The sequence below is a fragment of the Cervus elaphus genome, chromosome 29, assembly GCF_910594005.1.
Source record: "Cervus elaphus chromosome 29, mCerEla1.1, whole genome shotgun sequence".
NCBI classification, from domain to species: Eukaryota; Metazoa; Chordata; class Mammalia; order Artiodactyla; family Cervidae; genus Cervus; species Cervus elaphus.
The window spans coordinates 57831143-57851477 of NC_057843.1; the positions used below are offsets into that span (position 1 = coordinate 57831143).

Sequence of the window (20335 nt, forward strand, 5' to 3'; positions counted from 1 at the left end):
TGTAGTCAACCACTAATCTACTTCCCTTATCTACATATTTGCCTTTGACATTTCACATAGATGGAATCATATGATCAGTTCAGTTCAGTTGCTCAGTTGTGTCCGACTCTGCAGCCCCATGGACCACAGCACTCCAGGCCTGCCTGTCCATCACCAACTCCCGGAGTTTACCCAAATTCATGTCCATTGAGTGGGTGATGCCATCCAGTCATCTCATCCTCTGTCGTCCCCTTCTCCTCCTGCCCTCAATCTTTCCCAGCATCAGGGTCTTTTCAAATGACTCAGTTCTTCACATCAGGTGGCCAAAGTATTGGAGTTTCAGCTTCAGCATCAGTCCTTCCAATGAACACCCAGGACTGATCTCCTTTAGGATGGATGGGTTGGATCTCCTTGTCATCCAAGGGACTCTCAAGAGTCTTCTCCAACACCACAGTTCAAAAGCATCAATTCTTCGGTGCTCAGCTTTCTTCATAGTCCAACTCTCACATCCATACATGACCACTGGAAAAACCATAGCCTTTACTAGATGGACCTCTGTAGGCAAAGTAACGTCTCTGCTTTTTAATATGCTGTCTAGGTTGGTCATGACTTTCCTTCTAAGGAGTAGGCGTCTTTTGATTTCATGGCTGCAATCACCATCTGCAGTGATTTTGGAGCCCCCAAAAATAAAGTTAGCCACTGTTTCCACTATTTCCCCATCTAGTTGCCAGGAAGTGATGGGACCGGATGCCATGATCTTAGTTTTCTGAATGTTGAGCTTTAAACCAACTTTTTCACTCTCCTCTTTCACTTTCATCACTTTTTATCTTTACTTTTTGTCATCAGAGTGGTGTCATCTGCATATCTGAGGTTATTGATATTTCTCCCAGCAATCTTGATTCCAGCTTGTGCTTCATCCTGCCCAGCATTTCTCATGATGTACTCCGCATATAAGTTAAATAAGCAGGGTGACAATATACAGCCTTGACACACTCCTTTCCGATTTGGAATTGGTCTGTTGTTCCACGTCCAGTTCTAAGTGTTCCTTCCTGACCTGCATACAGATTTCTCAGGAGGCAGGTCAGGTGGTCTGGTATTCCCATCTCTTGAAAAATTTTCCAGTTTGTTGTGATCCACACAATCAAAGGCTTTGGCATAGTCAATAAAGCAGAAATACATGTTTTTCTGGAACTCTTTTGCTTTTTCGGTGATCCTGAGGGTGTTGGCAATTTGATCTCTGGTTCCTCTGCCTTTTCTAAAACCAACTTTAACACCTGGAAATTCACAGTTCACGTATTGCTGAAGCCTGGTTTGGACAATTTTGAGCATTACTTTACTAGTGTGTGAGATGAGTGCAATTGTGCAGTAGTTTGAACATTCTTTGGCATTGCCTTTCTTTGGGATTGGAATGAAAACTGACCATTTGAAGTCCTGTGGCCACTGCTGAGTTTTCCAAATTTGCTGGTATATTGAGTGCAGCACTTTCACAGCACCATCTTTTAGGATTTGAAATAGCTCAACTGGAATTCCATCACGTCTACTAGCTTTGTTTGTAGTGATGCTTCCTAAGGCCCACTTGACTTCACATTCCAGGATGTCTGGCTCTAGGTGAGTGATCACACCATTGTGATTATCTGGGTCAAGATCTTTTTTGTACAGTTCTTCTGTGTATTCTTGCCTCCTCTTCTTAATATCTTCTGCTTCTGTTAGGTCCATACCATTTCTGTCCTTTATTGAGTCCGTCTTTGCATGAAATGTTCCCTTGGTATCTCTAATTATCTTGAAGGGATGTCTAGTCTTTCCCATTCTATTATTTTCCTCTATTTCTTTGCACTGATCACTGAGGAAGGCTTTCTTATCTCTCCTTGCTATTCTTTGGAACTCTGCATTTAAATGGGAATATCTTTCCTTTTCTCCTTTGCTTTTCACATCTCTTCTTTTCACAGCTGTTTGTAAGGCCTCCTCAGACAACCATTTTGCTTTTTTGTATTTGTTTTTCTTGGGGATGGTCTTGACCCCAGTCTCCTGTACCATGTCACAAACCTCCGTCCATAGTTCATCAGGCACTCTGTCTATCAGATCTAGTCCCTTAAATCTATTTGTCACTTCCACTGTATAATCATAAGGGATTTGATTTAGGTCATACCTGAATGGTCTAGTGGTTTCCCCCACTTTCTTCAATTTAAGTCTGAATCTGGCAAAAAGGAGTTCATGATCTGAGCCACAGTCGACTCCTGGTCCTGTTTTTGCTGACTGTATAGAGCTTCTCCATCTTTGGCTGCAAAGAATATAATCAATCTGATTTTGGTGTTGACCATCTGGTGATGTCCATGTGTAGTCTTCTCTTGTGTTGTTGGAAGAGGGTGCTTGCTATGACCAGTGCGTTCTCTTGGCAAAACTTTATTAGCCTTTTTGCCCTGCTTCATTCTGTACTCCAAGGCCAAATTTGCCTGTTACTTCAGGTGTTTCTTGACTTCCTACTTTTGCATTCCAGTCCCCTATAATGAAAAGGACATCTTTTTTGGGTGTTAGTTCTAAAAGGTCTTATAGGTCTTCATAGAACCATTCAACTTCAACTTCTTCAGCGTTTACTGGTCGGGGCATAGACTTGGATTACTGTGATATTGAATGGTTTGCCTTGGAAACAGAGATCATTCTGTTGTTTTTGAGACTGCATGCAAGTACTGCATTTCAGACTCTTTTGTTGATGGCTACTCCATTTCTTCTAAGGGATTCTTGCTCATAGTAGTAGATATAATGGTCATGAGTTAAATTCACCCATTCCTGTCCATTTTAGCTCACTGATTCCTAGATGTTGATGTTCACTCTTGCCATCTCCTGTTTGACCACTTCCAACTTGCCTTGATTCATGGACCTAACATTCCAGGTTCCTGTGCAATACTGCTCTTTACAGCATCGGACCTTGCTTCTATCACCAGTCACATCCACCACTGGGTGTTGTTTTTGCTTTGGCTCCAGCCCTTCATTCTTTCTGGAGTTATTTCTATTCCTTCACTGATCTCCAGTAGCATATTGGGAACCTACCAACCTGGGAGTTCATCTTTCAGTGTCCTATCTTTTTGCCTTTTCATACTGTTCATGGGGTTCTTAAGGCAAGAATACTGAAGTGGTTTGCCATTGCCTTCTCCAGTGGACCACATTCTGTCAGACCTCTCCACCGCGACCTGACCGTCTTGGGTGGCCCTACATACAGCATGGCCTGCTGCTGCTGCTAAGTCACTTCAGTCGTGTCTGACTCTGTGCAACGCCATAGACGGCAGCCCACCAGGCTCCCCCGTCCCTGGGATTTTCCAGGCAAGAACACTGGAGTGGGTTGCCATTTCCTTCTCCAATGTGTGAAAGTGAAGTCACTCAGTCGTGTCCGACTGTTAGCGACCCCATGAACTGCAGCCCACCAGGCTGCTCCGTCCATGGGATTTCCCAGGCAAGAGTACTGGAGTGGGGTGACGGCATGGCTTAGTTTCATTGAGTCAGTCAAGGCTGTGGTCCGTGTGACCAGATTGGCCTGTTTCTGTGATTGTGGTTTCAGTCTGTCTGCCCTCTGAGGCCCTCTCTCAGTGCCTACCGTCTTAGCGGGGTTTCTCTTACCTTGGACGTGGGGTGTCTCTTCACGGCTGCTCCAGCAAAGCGCAGCCGCCGCTCCTCACCTTGGACGTGGGGTATCTCCTCGTGGCCACCACTCCTGACCTTGGACGTGGGCTATCTTGATATGTGGCCTTTTATCCAGCTTCTTTCATTTATCATGTTTTCAAGATTCATCAGACTTTGATTCAACAAAGGAGCCATCTTGGATCAAACCGCACACCTGGGACACAGGTGTCCAGGCTTGTTCCTATTTATTACCCTTAAAAGAACAATTGCTAATTTGCTCACTTACCTGATGGTACATTTCAGTTTACTTATTTTGGTCATGCATTTTGATAAGAAACTCTGGAATCTTGAGTTCATTCATTGAAACATTCAAGCAATTTACAGAGATCGGACAAACCTGGCTTTCCTTAAAGCGCCTCCGTAGCTGGCTTCTATGCAGAGGAGTGGGGACTTCCATTCAGTTGAAGACACGTAAGAGACGCAAGGGAGATGTGCAAGCCCACGTGTACACAGGCAGAGACTTAAGTTCTATGTCTACAGGAGCCAAAGAATCCAAGGAGACAAAGGCATGGGCGGTTCTCACCCAGAGCCTCCAAGCAAAAGCAACAATGATTTTGAAATTCTGGTCCAGAAGTTGAGAGATTAAAGTTGCTCTAAATCACTGAATTCGTGGTAATCTGTTGCGGCACTCAGAGGAAACAAATACACACAGTACTTGAACTCCTGATTCTGGAGGCTTCCTGGCCCACACTGCTGCTTAACAAAAACCTGTGGAGCGCATTTGTGCTGTGAACATTCCTTAGGAAGGACTTGGATCTCTCCTTATTTTGTGGGAAACAGAAATTTACTGAACTTGAACTCACTTTTTCCATTCTGATTTGCTTCCCTGACTAAAATTTAGCAACTTGGATTAGACAGAGGATCCAAGTTTCCTTTATATATTCTGGAATTCGAGTAAACGGAATCTATGATCTTCCTTACTGAAATTAAAACATTTTAAGCCTAAATAGCCACATGACAGTGATCCATTTTCTCTTGGCAAGGCTGGCCTTGTTTTGGTAATGGGGTTAAAGTTATAGTCTTCTGATTTAGCTGAAGTTCAGTATGAACATATCCAAGTAAAAGGGGAGGAAAAGAACCAACTAAGACATGTGGATACCATATTGCTTATGCCGACTACAGAAATGTCTATTATTACTGCCAAGAAGGATGGATAGTGTAAAACTGTCATCTAAACCTGACGGAGCTGGGGTGGTGGGGAGGAGGCTGCCTCAGGGTCTCTAAGTTCACTATGACAGAAGGTTGTGGGAAGGGGATTCTAACACTGAAAGGGAGGCCCAGAAAGCAGCTGGTGAACTTGCCGACTGTATACAATGCAGGGGACTGGGTGTGGGCTGTGGGTCCTTTTGTTGACCAGCCACTAAACTTTGTTTCCACGTGTAGACCAAGAAACAGAGGTTTGAAGGGAACGTGGGTTCCTTCATCCCGAGTTAATTCTCCTCATCTTTGTAGTGAGGAAACATCTATACTGAGCCTACAGCCCATTTCCAAACTGTAACGTGATACTCGGTATCCCTGGCTGTCACTATGTTCTTCTCTCCCCCCTCAATCTTTCTCATTCCTACAGTTCCTGCAGAAAGAACCACGTGAGAAAGGTGAAGAGCAGGTGCACTTTAGAGCAATTTAGGAGGAGTCTACCCCACACACTCTGTGTGGGTTCCAAGTTTGGTGCTCTCTTTAGAATGTCCAATTCTCTGATTGGCAAGTTAATCTTTTAAATAGGTATGAATCTGGAAGGCGGTATAAACAAATGTTTAATTTGGGAATTTACTAACCAACAGGAAATTCTGTTCTTAAATGTTAGCCAGGGAAGCTATATATGATGTTCACAGAAACTAACTCTGCTTTTTACATATTTATGTATTGATATAGAAATAAATTACATTCAACTATACAAACAGTAAAATATTTCTAATCATACTGTAGTGTATTAAGGCATGCAATGAAAAAACTGAGAGGTCTAGGGATATCAAAGGTAATGTTCCATTATCATTAGCCTGAAGCACACAGACCTGAGATACTTGGTAATGACCTGACTGCAAACATCCTTCAGAATTTTATCATGTGGTGCAAATCTGACCTTGTGATCTATTAAAAGTTAACTGTAGCCAGTGGTGTTTAACTGGTACACTTGAGGATTAGTATCATCAAAGTGCAGTTAGAATAAGACTAAACAGACCTAAGTCTTTTGAAAGGGGGGAATAAATTGGCAAAGACAAAATCCTGACAGAGTAGTCTAAGGGCCTCAGTTTCCTGTTAACAGAAAGCCCGTGGAGTCCAGCGGCTTTCTAGGACGGCTCTCTTCCAGGCAGTGACGCAGGACCCAGGGCTGCCATCACCACGGCAGGAGAGCGAGCGGCATGGCCTCCCCGCGTGGTCCCTTGGTCAGAAGCAGCCGCATGGGACTCGCTGCCTACAGTAGTAGGTAGGGAGGCGGGAGAGAATGCACAGGTACTGAATGAGCAGTAAATGACTCTGTACTGTAAGGCAGAACAAGTTTTGAGACATTCACAGTTCAAATGCAAACATTCTTTCAAGTATGGTAGGAAACAGGGACACAGTCAGGGACCCTGATTGGTCACTTTTCTGAATGCTTCTGTCACGGGAGTACTTAAGGCAAAGGACTACTTCCTGCTAGGGGGAGAACTGGGTTCTATTACTTAGCCTTACTTAGTTTTTTTTGGCATTCTATTTCCACTTTCAGCATGTAATAATATATAAGCAGATGGCTTTACTCTCTTCCTTTTTTAGTCAAAGGAAAGCAATTACACAAACATGTATGGAAAATGATGAGCTCCTCTTTCCATATTACGTGGACAAGTCAGACATAACGTACTGTAGCTAATGTGAACAAATCTGCCCAACTATATTCTGTATCTTATGGTTGACACAAATAGAAAGAACTCTAGATACCCACTCAATGTAACTTAACTGTTCAATGAAATTATACCATGCACACATGTGTCTACTACACTCAAGCTGTCTTCTTGGCCTTTTTAAAGATATAAATATGGACCACATGAGTTATAAAGCAAGTTGCTTTTGTGTTTCTAAGTTGTTCACACAAACACAGAAACAAAATCTGAATCACTGCCTCAAAGTCAAGTCTGGCTGCTCGGAGCTCAGGAGCTCTATCTTCCTGCTGGAAGTCCCCCACATCCCTCCCTCCAGACATGACGCCTACCCTTCCCTAACACAGTAACACCAAACACAACCCAATGTTTTAAGTGTACATCATACATTTATTACCAACAACCCTCTCAACTCCAAAATTGGGCACAGGGATTAAAAATAAAAATTCATTGCACTACTTAGTAAAGCATTACTAGTAACTTTCATAAAAAATGTACAAACTTTGTTAAAAATTTATCAAGCCTTCAAATGATTTGGTTACAGATATTTATAATACGTACATTTAAAACTATATGTTAACTGATACAATGGAGTATGATTTGAGGAAATGACTCAGCAAATGATTCCAAAATACACCCCTGTGAGCTTTCCATAATCTGAAACAAACAGCAAAATGAGGTAACCAAATGTACCAACAGGGGGAAAATAGCTTTCTAATAAAGGCCTAAAGATATCTGTGAAAAATATTCTCATGAATTGGTAGATCTCATTTAAAATATTATAAGAGGCCCAAATATAAGAATCTTAACAAATCACATTTCAGAGAGTGTATAAAATCTAAATAGGCTTTCACATTTTCTAGATTTTGCTCGAAAAAATTCAGGACAGAAAACCCTAATGAGATCTTGATACCTGGAGGCCTTGTTTTTCATTTTTTTCTTTTTGGGGAAGAGGGGGTGCTAAAAACAAACAAAGGTGGTATTTCATGCAAAGGAAAACAAAAAAACACAGCAGAGTTAAGGTGGTAAAGCCAATATTGTTTTAGGAGAAAAGGGGAAGGCAAGAAACCATCTGCCTGCTATCTGGTGCATCACCTAAGGAGTCCACAGCTGGGTACAAATCAACCGTTCTTTCTCTGCTGCTAGCCACATGGTTGCTAACTGTGGCTAGGCTGAGCTGGTTCGGAACACATGCATGTACGCTCCTAACACACACTAACTACTTAATAAGCAAATCTGCACACATCTCTAAGAGCCCCATGCGAAGAAGAGACATTCCCAAAGAGAGATCAGCCACAAGAGTGCAACAATTCTGGATTTTACCAAAATAGACCCTGCTGCCTCCTAAATTGCCAACGGCCTCTCAAAAATTTAATGGAAAAGGGGTAGTATGACAAGAATTCACCATCCCAGGGAGGGGAGAGAGCTACTCTTCCTAGTCATTAGTACAGTGTGCCTTGTTAATTAGTATCTATATAAATTAGAAAAAGTGCTTTACTTGCATGCTTCAATAAAATGAATACTGAGTGTAGTAATGTTATGTTAGATCTGTACAGATATAAATTTTTTGCAGCTATATAAAAGAGTCTATGTATAAGATGGGCTTTTGCCATTTTAAACATGATTTTTTAATTAAAAAAAATAAAGATTAAACTATACGTGATTTGTAATGTAGTTGATTATTACGCCAATAATTTTGGTCTTTAACACACTTTATTCATTATGAACAGGTAGGGAATACTCTAATGATTTAAAAGTAACATGTGCATTTTACCACTGTTTAGATGTATTTCTGATGCACTGACAAATACAGGGACAAACAAACTATGCAAAATCCTACTTGTAGGACGAGATAGAGGCAACAGTGTCTGGAAAAGGGCAAAATTGTGCTTCTGTGTGAATTGACTTTACTGAACTCTAAGCTGTGATGAGCTTATAGTCTTCAAGGGAAGGCAAGGAGCATGGCAGTAACAAGGAGTTAACACTGTCTGAGCAGAAAACGGACACAGAGCCGACTGAACGCTGAGGCTGGCAGCAAGTCACTGCGGTCCTGACCCCAGACCTGCAGCTTGTGCTGCCGCAACGGAGCAAGGGGATCAACGGCAGGAAGAGGCAGACGGCGGTGAGGACACTGGAGGAATGAGAGGGGAATCCAAACATTGCTGGAAAAGATGACTTTAAACAATCTGAATTACGCTCAAGGAACCTATCAAAAAAAGAAAGACCCACGCAGCTATGTATTCTTTTCAGAGCAACTAAATGCAGGTCCATTCCTGTTTGACAGCATTGTTTTTTACACAAAAATCAAATCTTCATTTATACTGCAAGTATTCTGGACACCTGTTATATTAATTTTTTTCTCATTCAACAAAACAGAAAAGTGATAAAACATCAAAGCACACCAGGTCTAGGGAACTAGAGCCGTCACAGCACTTGATCCATCCTGGAAATGAGGATTTCAGTGAGAAGCACGTTTACTGAGGGGGGGAAGAAGTAGATAACTTTCAGAATTGGAGCTTGGCAGAACAGAAATATAGTCTTCTTCAAACAATTTAGTTGCCTATGGGAGCCTGAACAAATAACATATCAGAAGTCAAGCTGAGTTAACAGATTTTTTTTCTGGTGGAAGCAGAGGAGGTGACACTTCATGGGACCAGTGGTATTCTTAGAAATATATTACTCAAATATCTTCAGAATAGACTACAAACCTAAACATTAAAAGAAAAAAAAAAAAATCACAAGCACTTCCGGCTAAGAAGCTTACTGAAAATGTAAAGGAAAACCAAGAGAGTATCAACATTCAAATCACTGATTGAAATGCTAATATTGCTAACTGATGATGTATGATATTGCACCTTCTTTTGGAAACAGCAAGTTGGAGATTTAAAAATTTCTTTTTCACGACAAAATCAAAATTTCAGGTTCATGGAGTGAGAATCTATTACACTTTTTCCTTAAGTGACCCAGTTGGGACCACCAACGAAGAGAAGGTGACAGCTGCCTGAAGCAAAGGAAGAAGGCTTTTCTCATTCCATTCACTGGGAGGGGAGGGGGTGGAGTATTCGATGCTTATAGTTGATGCACCTTAGCGATCAGTGTGCAACAGCAAACACAAGGGGAAAAACCAGTGTACAGTACTAGTGCTGTTTAAATAACACACCAGAGTATACATTGCAGCATAATTAAAACTACACACACATTCTTGGTACATGCTGGTATATAGGATCTCATACACACGTTAGCTACCATGCCCGCACACAAGTAGTTTCACACATTCTCTCTCTCACGCACAGATACATTTACCATCAACAGTCACACGCTGCACTCATTTCCACTCACAGTTTCTGAAGGCTCTATATAAGGTAGATTGCTATATCATCTGGAGCTACCACTTTTTATGAAAGCACATGCTAAAAGATCACGTCCACTGTAATCTTGCAGCAACACTCGGAATGATCACACAAAAACCAGGGAATGTTAGTGCACACACAAAATTAAGCTAAAGAAAAAGTCTTTGGAGTTCCAATCACACGGTTAGTATAACAATCCCATAATTGTGAAGACTAATTGTAAGCTTTTATAGTTGATTAAGTCACACAGTGCAAAGAAAGGTCCATTGACCCTTTTGGTAAAGGGAGGCCGGGAGCCACACAGACTGAGTTCAATGGACAGTCCGTATATACATGTGATGAGGAACACCCAAACTGAATTTGTGCTCTTAGGCTGGTCATTCTGAATCCCGATGCACTTCTGAAGCATCAGCTCGGCAGATTGGGCAAGTACGATTTGCCTAAAACATAGAAAAGAGCACTTGTCTGAATTTTGACTTACATAGTGAAACATATTAAAAGCAACAGAACTATTTTACTTTCCACATAGTTTTTACATTCTTTGTTCCGTTAAGAAAGTACAATCATTTAATCTCTTAAAAATACTCCACAAATCTCTAAAACAATAATAGCCTATGAATAATTCTTTATTTGCTTTGTTTTAACACAGACAAGACTATCCATCACCACTTCAGACAACTGTAGTCACTGGCTTAAAATTAAAACTCCATCTCAACAAATGCCACTACCATTCGTGTGCTGCTAAAGTCAGAAACAGAACCAACACCTGCTCTCTTACGTTCTACAAAGCATTTTTTATCAAATGCTCTCATTTCTACATCATGATAGCTCTCAAGTCAAGTACTCTTCTTTTCATCCAGCTTCTACTATTTGTTCTCCATCTGGCCCAGTACATCCTTATTTCATCAACCTCCTCTATTACCTTCTTCAAAGAGTGGCCGTGATCTTTCTAAAACATGCTTTCGGGATCCAGTCCAAACTCTCGCACACTTCACAGTGACTTCGCAAAAAGCTGACTCCTGGTTTTACCTCTGAATCCCCTTCTCTTGCTACTCTCCCCCACACTCTAGCCATCAGCCACATGGAACCCATGTCTTTCTGGTCATGCTGTTCTCACATGTCAGGGCTATGCATATATAGTAAGTTCGTTTTCTAAAAAGCTTAGACTCTTTACCTTTAGGATTCAGTTTGGACAAAACTGGGTACTCTTAATCTGTGCTCACATGGAAGACTGATTCTATTTTAACTCATCTGTCTTCCTCACCAACTGTCAAATTATCTAGGCCAGTATTATCATCTCCTACTCAGAATAATCTAAAACAAAGCAACCCTAAAGTTGACTTAAATTATTTTACTGTATCACATTTTTATCCTACTATTAAAAAAAAATTCTTTTGGCCACACCCGACGGCATGTGTGACTTTAGCTCTCCAACCAGGGACTGAACCTGCGCCCCCTGCATTGGAAGGCAGTCTTAACCCCAGATTGCCAGTGAAGTCCCTTTATCCTATTAAAAAAAGAAGAAGAAAAGAAGAAGTCCCTGAAATAATTTCACCCTGGCATACTATCAGAATTTGTGTCTTTGGAATTTACCCTCCCATATACACAAAGGAGAAAATGGTCAGAATTATGAAAGCTGTGTTTCAATTTAAGCACCCTCCACCAAACCATGGACGTACTCTACATGAAACTACGGTCAGTAAGAGAAAATTCAATGTCATTCTTTTCAGATGCCATCATTTTACCTTAAGCCATTTGTCGACACACTTGGCATGGAACTCATGGTTACAGGGTAAAACTCTAAGTAGCTGCCTTGACTCAAAATCACACATGCATACTACACACCTGAAATAAACCAGAAAGATTGTTTAACCATAAAACCAATAGTTTCTATTTTGTTACATCTATCGAAACCATAAAGCCACTTACTATCTCACTTATCAAAATACCATTTAAATTTTAAGACTAAAATAGTCATCTCACATATCAAAATACCATCTAAATTTTAAAACTAAAATAATCTATCAAATACCTTAAGAAAAGCATGATGTTAAACATTTAATAAGAGTGCTTTGTTTTGCTTAGTGAGAGATCATCAAGAAAATATCTGGTTTAACATCCAAGCTAGCCTTAATACTGAAGATACTATTATATTCAACAGTGTTGAAACAGCTGAATATTCATATGCAAAAGAATGCAGTTGGACTCCTACCTCACACAATATATGAAATTAACTAAAAAATGAAAAACCTAAATATAAGAGCTAAAAACTATTAAACTCTTAAAGAAAATACAAGTGTAGATCTTCACGACCTTGGAATAGGCAGTTCAGTTCAGTTCAGTCGCTCAGTCGTGTCCGACTCTCTGTGACCCCATGGACTGCAGCACATCAGGTCTCCCTGTCCATCACCAACTCCTGGAGTTTACTCAAGCTCATGTCCATTGAGTCGGTGATGCCATCCAACTATCTCATCTTCTGTCGTCCCCATCTCCTCCTGCCTTCAATCTTTCCCAGTATCAGGGTCTTTTCAAATGAGTCAGTTCAGATCAGGTGGCCAAAGTATTGGAGTTTCAGCTTCAGCATCAGTTCTTCCAGTGAATATTCAGGACCGATCTCCTTTAGGATGGATGGGTTGGATGTCCTTGCAGTCCAAGGGACTCTCAAGAGTCTTCTCCAACACCACAGTTCAAAAACATCAGTTCTTTGGCCCTCAGCTTTCTTTATGGTCCAACACTGACATCCGTACATGACTACTGGAAAAACCATAACCTTGACTAGACGGACCTTTGTTGGCAAAGTAATGTCTCTGCTTTTTAATAAGCTTTCTAGGTTGGTCGTAACTTTCCTTCCAAGGAGCAAGCGTCTTTTAATTTCATGGCTGCAGTCACCATCTGCAGTGATTTTGGAGCCCAAAAAAATAAAGTCAGCCACTGTTTCCCCATCTACTTGCCATGAAGTGATGGGACCTGATGCCATGATCTTAGTTTGAGCTTTAAACCAACTTTTTCACTCTCCTCTTTCACTTTCATCAAAAGGCTTTTTTTAGTTCCTCTTCACTTTCTGCCATAAGGGTGGTGTCATCTGCATATCTGAGGTTATTGATATTTCTCCCAGCAATCTTGATTCCAGCTTGTGCTTCATCCTGCCCAGCATTTCTCATGGTGTACTCTGCATACAAGTTAAACAAGCAGGGTGACAATATACAGCCTTGATGTACTCCTTTCCCGATTTGGAATTGGTCTGTTGTTCCACGTCCAGTTCTAAGTGTTCCTTCCTGACCTGCATACAAATTTCTCAGGAGGCAAGTCAGGTGGTCTGGTATTCCCATCTCTTGAAGAATTTTCCACTTTGTTGTGATCCACACAGTCAAAGGCTTTCGTGTAGTCAATAAAGCAGAAGTAAATGGTTTTCTGGAACTCTCTTGCTTTTTCAATGATCCTGAGGATGTTGGCAATTTGATCTCTGGTTCCTCTGCCTTTTCTAAATCCAGCTTGACCATCTGGAATGGAAGTTCACAGTTCATGTACTGTTGAAGCCTGGCTTGGAGAACTTTGAGCATTACTTTACTAGCGTGTGAGATGAGTGCAACTGTGAGGTAGTCTGAGCATTCTTTGGCATTGCCTTTCTTTGATATTGGAATGAAAATTGACCTTTTCCAGTCCTGTGGCCAATGCTGAGTTTTCCAAACTTGTTGGCATACTGAGTGCAGCACTTTCACAGTATGTTCTTTGAGGATTTGAAATAGCTCAGCTGGAATTCCATCACCTCCACTAGCTTTGTTCGTAGAGATGCTTCCTAAGACCCTCTTGACTTCACATTCCAGGATGTCTGGCTCTAGGTGAGTGATCACACCACTGTGATTATCTGGGTCGTGAAGATTGTTTTTGTATATTTTTCTGTGTATTCCTGCCACCTCTTCTTAATATCTTCTGCTTCTGTTAGGTCCCTACCATTTCTGTCCTTTATTGAGTCCATCTATGCATGAAATATTCCCTTGGTATCTCTAATTTTCTTGAAGAGATCTCTAGTCTTCCCCATTCTATTGTTTTCCTCTATTTCTTTACATTGGTCACTGAGGAAGGCTTTCTTATCTCTCCTTACTATTCTTTGGAACTCTGCATTTGAATAGGCAATGGTTTCTTAAACATGATATCAAAAGCGTTAAGAAACAACAACCAAAAAAGGCAGATAAATTACCTTTATCCTTTAAAATAAAGGGGGGTACTAAAGATGCTTTATAAATCTAAAGTGAAAAGACAACTAACTCACAGAATTAAAGATATTTTTGAAAATCATGTGTCTTACAAGGACCTATACATATAAAATATAAATAACTCCTACAACTCAATAAAGGCAACCCAATTAAAAAACAAAGAATGTGAATACACATTTCTCCAAAGAAGATACATAAATGGCCAGTAAGTATAGTAAGAGCTCAACATCACTAGCCCAGCTGGAAAATGAAAACCAAAACTTCAAGAGATAACACTTCACTCCCACTAGGGCTGCTAGAATCAAAAGACAGACAATAACAAGCTTTGGTGAGGATGTGGAGAAAAGGAAACTTCTGTACGCTGCTGGTGGGAATGTAAAATGGTGTAGCCCATGAGGAATGAAATGATACAAGCTACAATATGGTGGTCCTTGAAAACATTATGCTAAATCAAAGAAGCCAGACCCAAAAGACCCCATGTTATATTGGTTCCATTTATATGAAATGTTCAGAACAGGCCAATCTATGGAGATAAAAGTAAATTAGTGGGGGGCTGAGTCAGGGCTTTAGAGGGTTGGGGAAAAATGGGGAGTGGCTATTAATTGATAAAGTATTTCTACTGGGGGTGATGAAAATGATATCAATTTGACTGTGATGATGGTTGGAAAACTTATTAATATACTAAAAACCACTGGATTGTACACTTTAAATGTGAACTATATCTCAGTAGAGTTGCTATTAAGAAAGATGCTATAATAAGCAGAATCTTTAGGTAAACCTCTCAAATTTTACAGGTATGAGACTTTTCGATCTAATATAAAACATTCTAGAGTTAAAAACCGTGAAGATTTCTAGGCAACATAAAAGTCCAGAACAGCACTGTCTAGAACCTTCTCAGGTGATAGAAATGCCATACGCCTACATCGTCTGAATCAGCGTCACTGGCAAGTGCAACTAAAAATTTTAACTTTAACAGCTATCTTATTGGACAGCACAAGCCTAGACTATGAAAACTGTCCTTACTTACCTTCATCAAGTTATCTTTGACTTTCAAGCTTTTATTTCATGAAGGTGGAAAGGAAGTTTAATACAGAAAAATGTCAGAAAAATGTACTTACAAAGTCTGTTCTGACTGGTGGTTGTTAGGATTGAACCGGTAAGAAGGAAGCTGTTCAATGTCTGCTTTAGTCAGTCCTCGAGGCTTGGCCTCTCCCAGCCGCTCTGCCAGGTTTAACAGGGCCTACAGAGGGAAAGACAGACATATCTGCATATCCTTCTTTGAGTTTTATCTTCACACACATTTATTTTTTTAAAACTAGCTTTATTATGGAAACAATTTAAATATATACTGAAGTATAAAAATAGTATAAAGAAATTACTTCCATATGCCTATTACCCAGGCTCAACAGGTCATGGCTAATTTTATTTCATTTTTCACTGTCCACTCCTACACCCACATTATTTTGAAAGAAATCTAAAACATGGTATTTCACCGGTAAGATAGTTCTGCTTTTATGTCTAAGGCAGTCCGTCAACCTCAGCATTTTGGACACTTGAGGCTTGGGTAAAGTTTTGTTGTGGGGGGTTGTCCTATGCACAGTCGGATGTTTAGCAGTGATCCAGGCCTCTACACTACCTGCAGTGGCTCAGCATTGAAGGATCTGCCTGCAACGCAGGAGCTGCAGGAGACCTGGGTTCGATCCCTGGTTCGGGAAGATCCCCTGGAGGAGGGAATGGCAACCCACTCCAGTGTTCCTGCCTGGAGAATCCCATGGACAGAGGAGCCTGGCGAGGAGGATCGCCAAGAGTGAGATACGACTGAAGCAACTCAGCACACGTGCACTGGTCTATACAAGAGGATCTCCAGACTTTGCTAAGTATCTTTTTTTTTTAATTTGATTTACTTTTTATTTTTTTTTCCATTTATTTTAATTAGTTGGAGGCTAATTATTTTACAACATTGTGGTGGTTTTGTCATACATTGACATGAATCAGCCATGGATTTACATGTGTTCCCCATCCCGATCCCCCCTCCCGCCTCCCTCTCCATCCCATCCCTCTGGGTCTTCCCAGTGCACCAGCCCTGAGCACTTGTCTCATGCATCCAACCTGGGCTGGTGAAAAAATATGGAACGCTTCACGAATTTGCATGTCATCCTTGCGCAGGGGCCATGCTAATCTTCTCTGTATCGTTCCAATTTTAGTATATGTGCTGCCGAAGCAAGCACTGGTAAATACCTTTTAAGGGATAAAACTGTCCCCAGGTTGAGAACCACCAGCACTTTAAAAACTAAAAGACTATTTAAAATATAACAAGAGTAACATCATTATACTCTCCAAACTAGTAATTCCTTAATGTTAAGTATCTTTGATTGTTTCAATTATTTTCAATACTCTTTGAAATAGTTTGTTCAAATTAGGATCCAAATAAACCTGTTACCATTGCCTGATGTCTCAAGTATGTATTTTTACTCTTATATTTGTTAAAGAAACCAGGTCAACGGCCTGTAGAAGTTCCCAGTCTGAGTTTTGCTGACTGAACCTCCCCACACCAATTCCTGTGGTTTAATACATTCCTTGTCCCCTCTACTTTCTATAATTTGGAAGGTTTTATTATTTCCATCCTACGGCTCAGCATGTCTTGTTTTTATGTTAGTTAGCACTGATGGAACACTGCCTAGGATCCATTAATTCATTAAAAATTGTAATATTCTATTACTCTTTCTTCATTTATTAAATAAAATGCTTCTTATATTGATCAACTGCCTCATATCAAACTATACTTAGTTGCATAATTTATATGAAATAGGAAGGATAAGATCAACGAATTTATTTTCTATTGTTTTTTTTTGAAGAATCACTCATGAACTCATGGATTTTAACTCAGGTGGTAAGTTTCAACACATTATAACTATTATGTTAATTGATTTTACCCTAGTCTCTCCATTTTCCTGGTTTTCCATAGTTTTAACCGCTCCTTTGCTTTCTACAATCAGGCAGCCACATACAGGTCGCTTGCCCCCCACCCCCTTTTTTAAGGCTTCTACTGGTTAAGAGAATAGGTGACATGGTTAAGAGCACAGGTGACAAAGAAACAGTGATGGACAATGAGAGGAAGAAGTCCAACTTTCCGCAGACTCAACAGTCAATGCTGTGGCCACTGCTGCTCCTTCTGGTGCCACCTTGTTCGGAGAAGCGGGTCACCCAGAGACCCTTTTCCCAGGCCCCACGCGTGCCCCTCAGTGTCCCTGAATGCTAAATAGATGGTAACTTGTTACATTTTATCAATGCTGACTACAATTAGCTATAAAATTTATGATACAGGTGATATATCTTTTATACCTCTATTTTATATTCTATAGGACACTTAGGTCAACTAATACAATTTATGACTACTACGTTAAGGCCTTATTGGATGGAGTAAAATGATACTGAGCCCTCAACAAATCTACATGATCAGAAGGCAAGACAACTGAAGGCAGGACATACTAATTATGCAAAGTTTTATAACACCTATGAAGGCAAAAAGGAGAGAGAGACTCATACAGACCTGGGAATAGACCAGAAATGCCTTTCATAGAGGCAGCATTAGCTGGGTCTTGAAAGACAGCCATGTGCAAGGATCAGGCAAAGTTCTTAAGGAGAAGAATCAAGGGGAGTAAAGGCACTGAAGCAAGGATGTAGAGGAGAGACTCCAAACAATGAGTACTCGGGGACGGGGAGTGCGGGGGGCATGCACACCATCAAGTAAAGCCACAAACAGCAAGTACTTTCTTGACTGGGTTAAAGTACGACTTTGCAGAAGATTAAACACAGTCAAACCCAACTACAATTTAGAAAGAGACTCTAATGCCGCACGCAAAATATTTTTCTTTTTTTTTTTTTCAAAATATTTTTCTTTTACTGGGATGGTATCACTGTTTTTACCACTGATATGTATATGATCTGTTTTCTGTCTTGCTTTCAGCAATATGACTTATGATAATTTTAGTACAGAATACCAAAAAGATAACCAACTCCTTTTCTTACTACTCTGTTCAAAACTAGCATGAACAGTGTAGAAACATAAAATTATTATAGCCCATTTCTCAAGAAATCTGAGAATGGAATCCAAACAACACTGCTGTGTGACTGTACATGCAGAAAGTAACACAGCAGCATTTTAAAATGACAGAAGAAGATAGCATTTGGCCTGACTTCTTCCACATGCACTGGAAAGGGGGGAGGGATGCTCTAAGACTATGTCTATGTGTCTTTCCTCTCTGTACCCAGATTCCATTTACCTAAAAACAAACAACAAAAAATCTGTTCCAATACTTATATTGTATAGAGACTGAGTGAGGGTGGGGTAAGCAGCAGCTAGCCCACAGTACCAAAACAAAGTCACAGTCACTCACATTCAACATTTCCAAACCCAAATATGTCTTCCAACACTTTTTGTCCATTCTACTCCAGACCTCAAATAATATAACAATGTCAACATCATCTAAATTAAGTGGTATTGTCTATCTGTCCTGGCACCTTGGAGTCAGCCCTCTCCACAAGCTATCGCAGTCCTTTTGGAGAGCATCTTCTCTTGCAACCCCCCACTCACAATCCTGACACTACCATAAACCATTCAATGATCAAATCCTGTTGATTCTAGTGTTAAAATGTCTTTCAAAGTGTATTCTTTTCTACCTCAAGTTTTCAAAGTTCAGAACTTGCATGGTTTTATAATTTACTATCTGGTAAAAATTGGTTACCCCGCCACCAACTCTGAACCACTTCATCTATTTTTTCATGCTACTAATTCTGACTCTTTAAGATAGCAATCTGATCGATAAACACCAAAATATTTAGTGGTTCCTTCCTCCCACAATATTCAAAATTATGTTCATTCCGTACAAGAGCAAGCACAGGGCACTCAAATACAACCAGTTGAGTTTTTCAATCAAATCTCCATTTTCTCCCCTCACTTTAGCCAGATATTATGTTCTTCCTCAAGAATATTCAGCATTTCCCTGCCTCAATCTTAGGCATGAAAAAGCTTTCCCATCCCTCAGGAACTAACTCTTCACACTTCTGCAGCTGCAAAATGTTTTCAGAACATCCAGTCATAATTCATCATTTTCTCACAGGAATTGTACGTAATTCTAATACAGAACACCAGTCTATCTTGTTATCGTAACTGTGTGGTACATGTTGAAATAATTTTTGACATATTTGTATCTTGAAATATACAATGGATTTACCTAGTGTTTAATTAGATGAATGAGCTGAGTAGTACAGTATTTTTATGCATAAAAACTCCCCAAATCAACTCACAGTTCAGCTACTAACCTCGTAATTTTCTACTTCTCCGTCTTCCACATCCAATTCAAAGCTGAAAGTTGGGCCCACTGCAGGTGGCACTGGAAGCATTGATCTGCAGGGAAAATAACCAACACAAGCACTGATACATTAATGCATTGTATCAATGGACAGGATGAGAAGAACAAGGCCAGTGCTACAGGGATAAAGAATGATCAGTGTTGATCAGTGACTACCCTTTAAAGAATCTGATTTTACTAGCAATAAACAATTAAAAACTGACATTAAAAGAATATCATTTGCAACAGAATTAAAAAAAACATGAAATATTACAGATGAATTTAACAAAACATGTGCAAGACCTATAAAATAAAAACTGTAAAAATACTGCTAGGATAAATTTGAAAAGGAAGTAAAGAGAGAAATATACCATATAAGTAGGTCAGAAGATTCAATAAAGATGTCAATTCTCTTCCAAAACTCATCTATAGATTTCACATAATCCCACCAAATTCCAGCTTTTTTAAAGTAGAAACTGATCTGCTGCTTTTAAAATTTATATGGACATGCAAAAGACTTTAAATAAAATCAGTTTAAGAACAAAATTGGGAGATTTATAGTATTTGATTTTAAGATAATAAACCTACAATTTTCAAAATAGTATGACATAGGCACGTGGCCCTCTGGTATAAAAACAACATTCCCTAGCCTTTCTAGAAGGACTTAGAGACGTGGGTCTAGATTCTAACCAACAGGACGTCGGCAGGAGTCATACATGCAACTTCTAGGAATTATTCTTGAGAGGAAGCAGGTAGGCAGAGAGATTCAGTTTCATTTTTGCTAGCTAGAATGTGGATGTGACGGCCAGAGCCTGAGAAGTCATTTTATATCATTCAGAGGAAGCCATAAAATTTTGAGGATGGTAGACCCATTCCTCAGAGTTATGGAGCTAACAAACCATGTCTGAATCACCTAA

At 40.1% G+C, this 20335-nt stretch overlaps 1 protein-coding gene and 1 non-coding gene across 11 annotated transcripts in view; both read right to left on the reverse strand.

Annotated features, from left to right (window-relative positions):
- Positions 1–6872: 6872 nt before the first annotated feature.
- RNF38 (ring finger protein 38) overlaps positions 6873–20335 on the reverse strand; it is a 120178-nt gene continuing 106715 nt past the window's right edge. For all 10 annotated transcript variants that reach the window (XM_043890730.1, XM_043890737.1, XM_043890735.1 and 7 more), the window contains 4 exons: positions 19390–19474; positions 15186–15307; positions 11599–11698; positions 6873–10293 (listed from right to left, as the gene is read on the reverse strand). In XM_043890730.1, coding sequence (XP_043746665.1) covers positions 10231–10293; positions 11599–11698; positions 15186–15307; positions 19390–19474 — 370 coding nt within the window. In that variant the 3' untranslated portion in view covers positions 6873–10230. The remainder of the gene's footprint in view (positions 10294–11598; positions 11699–15185; positions 15308–19389; positions 19475–20335) is intronic.
- On the reverse strand, positions 16189–16295 carry LOC122686392. Its single transcript, XR_006338751.1, has one exon. It is a non-coding gene; the product is annotated as a U6 spliceosomal RNA (small nuclear RNA).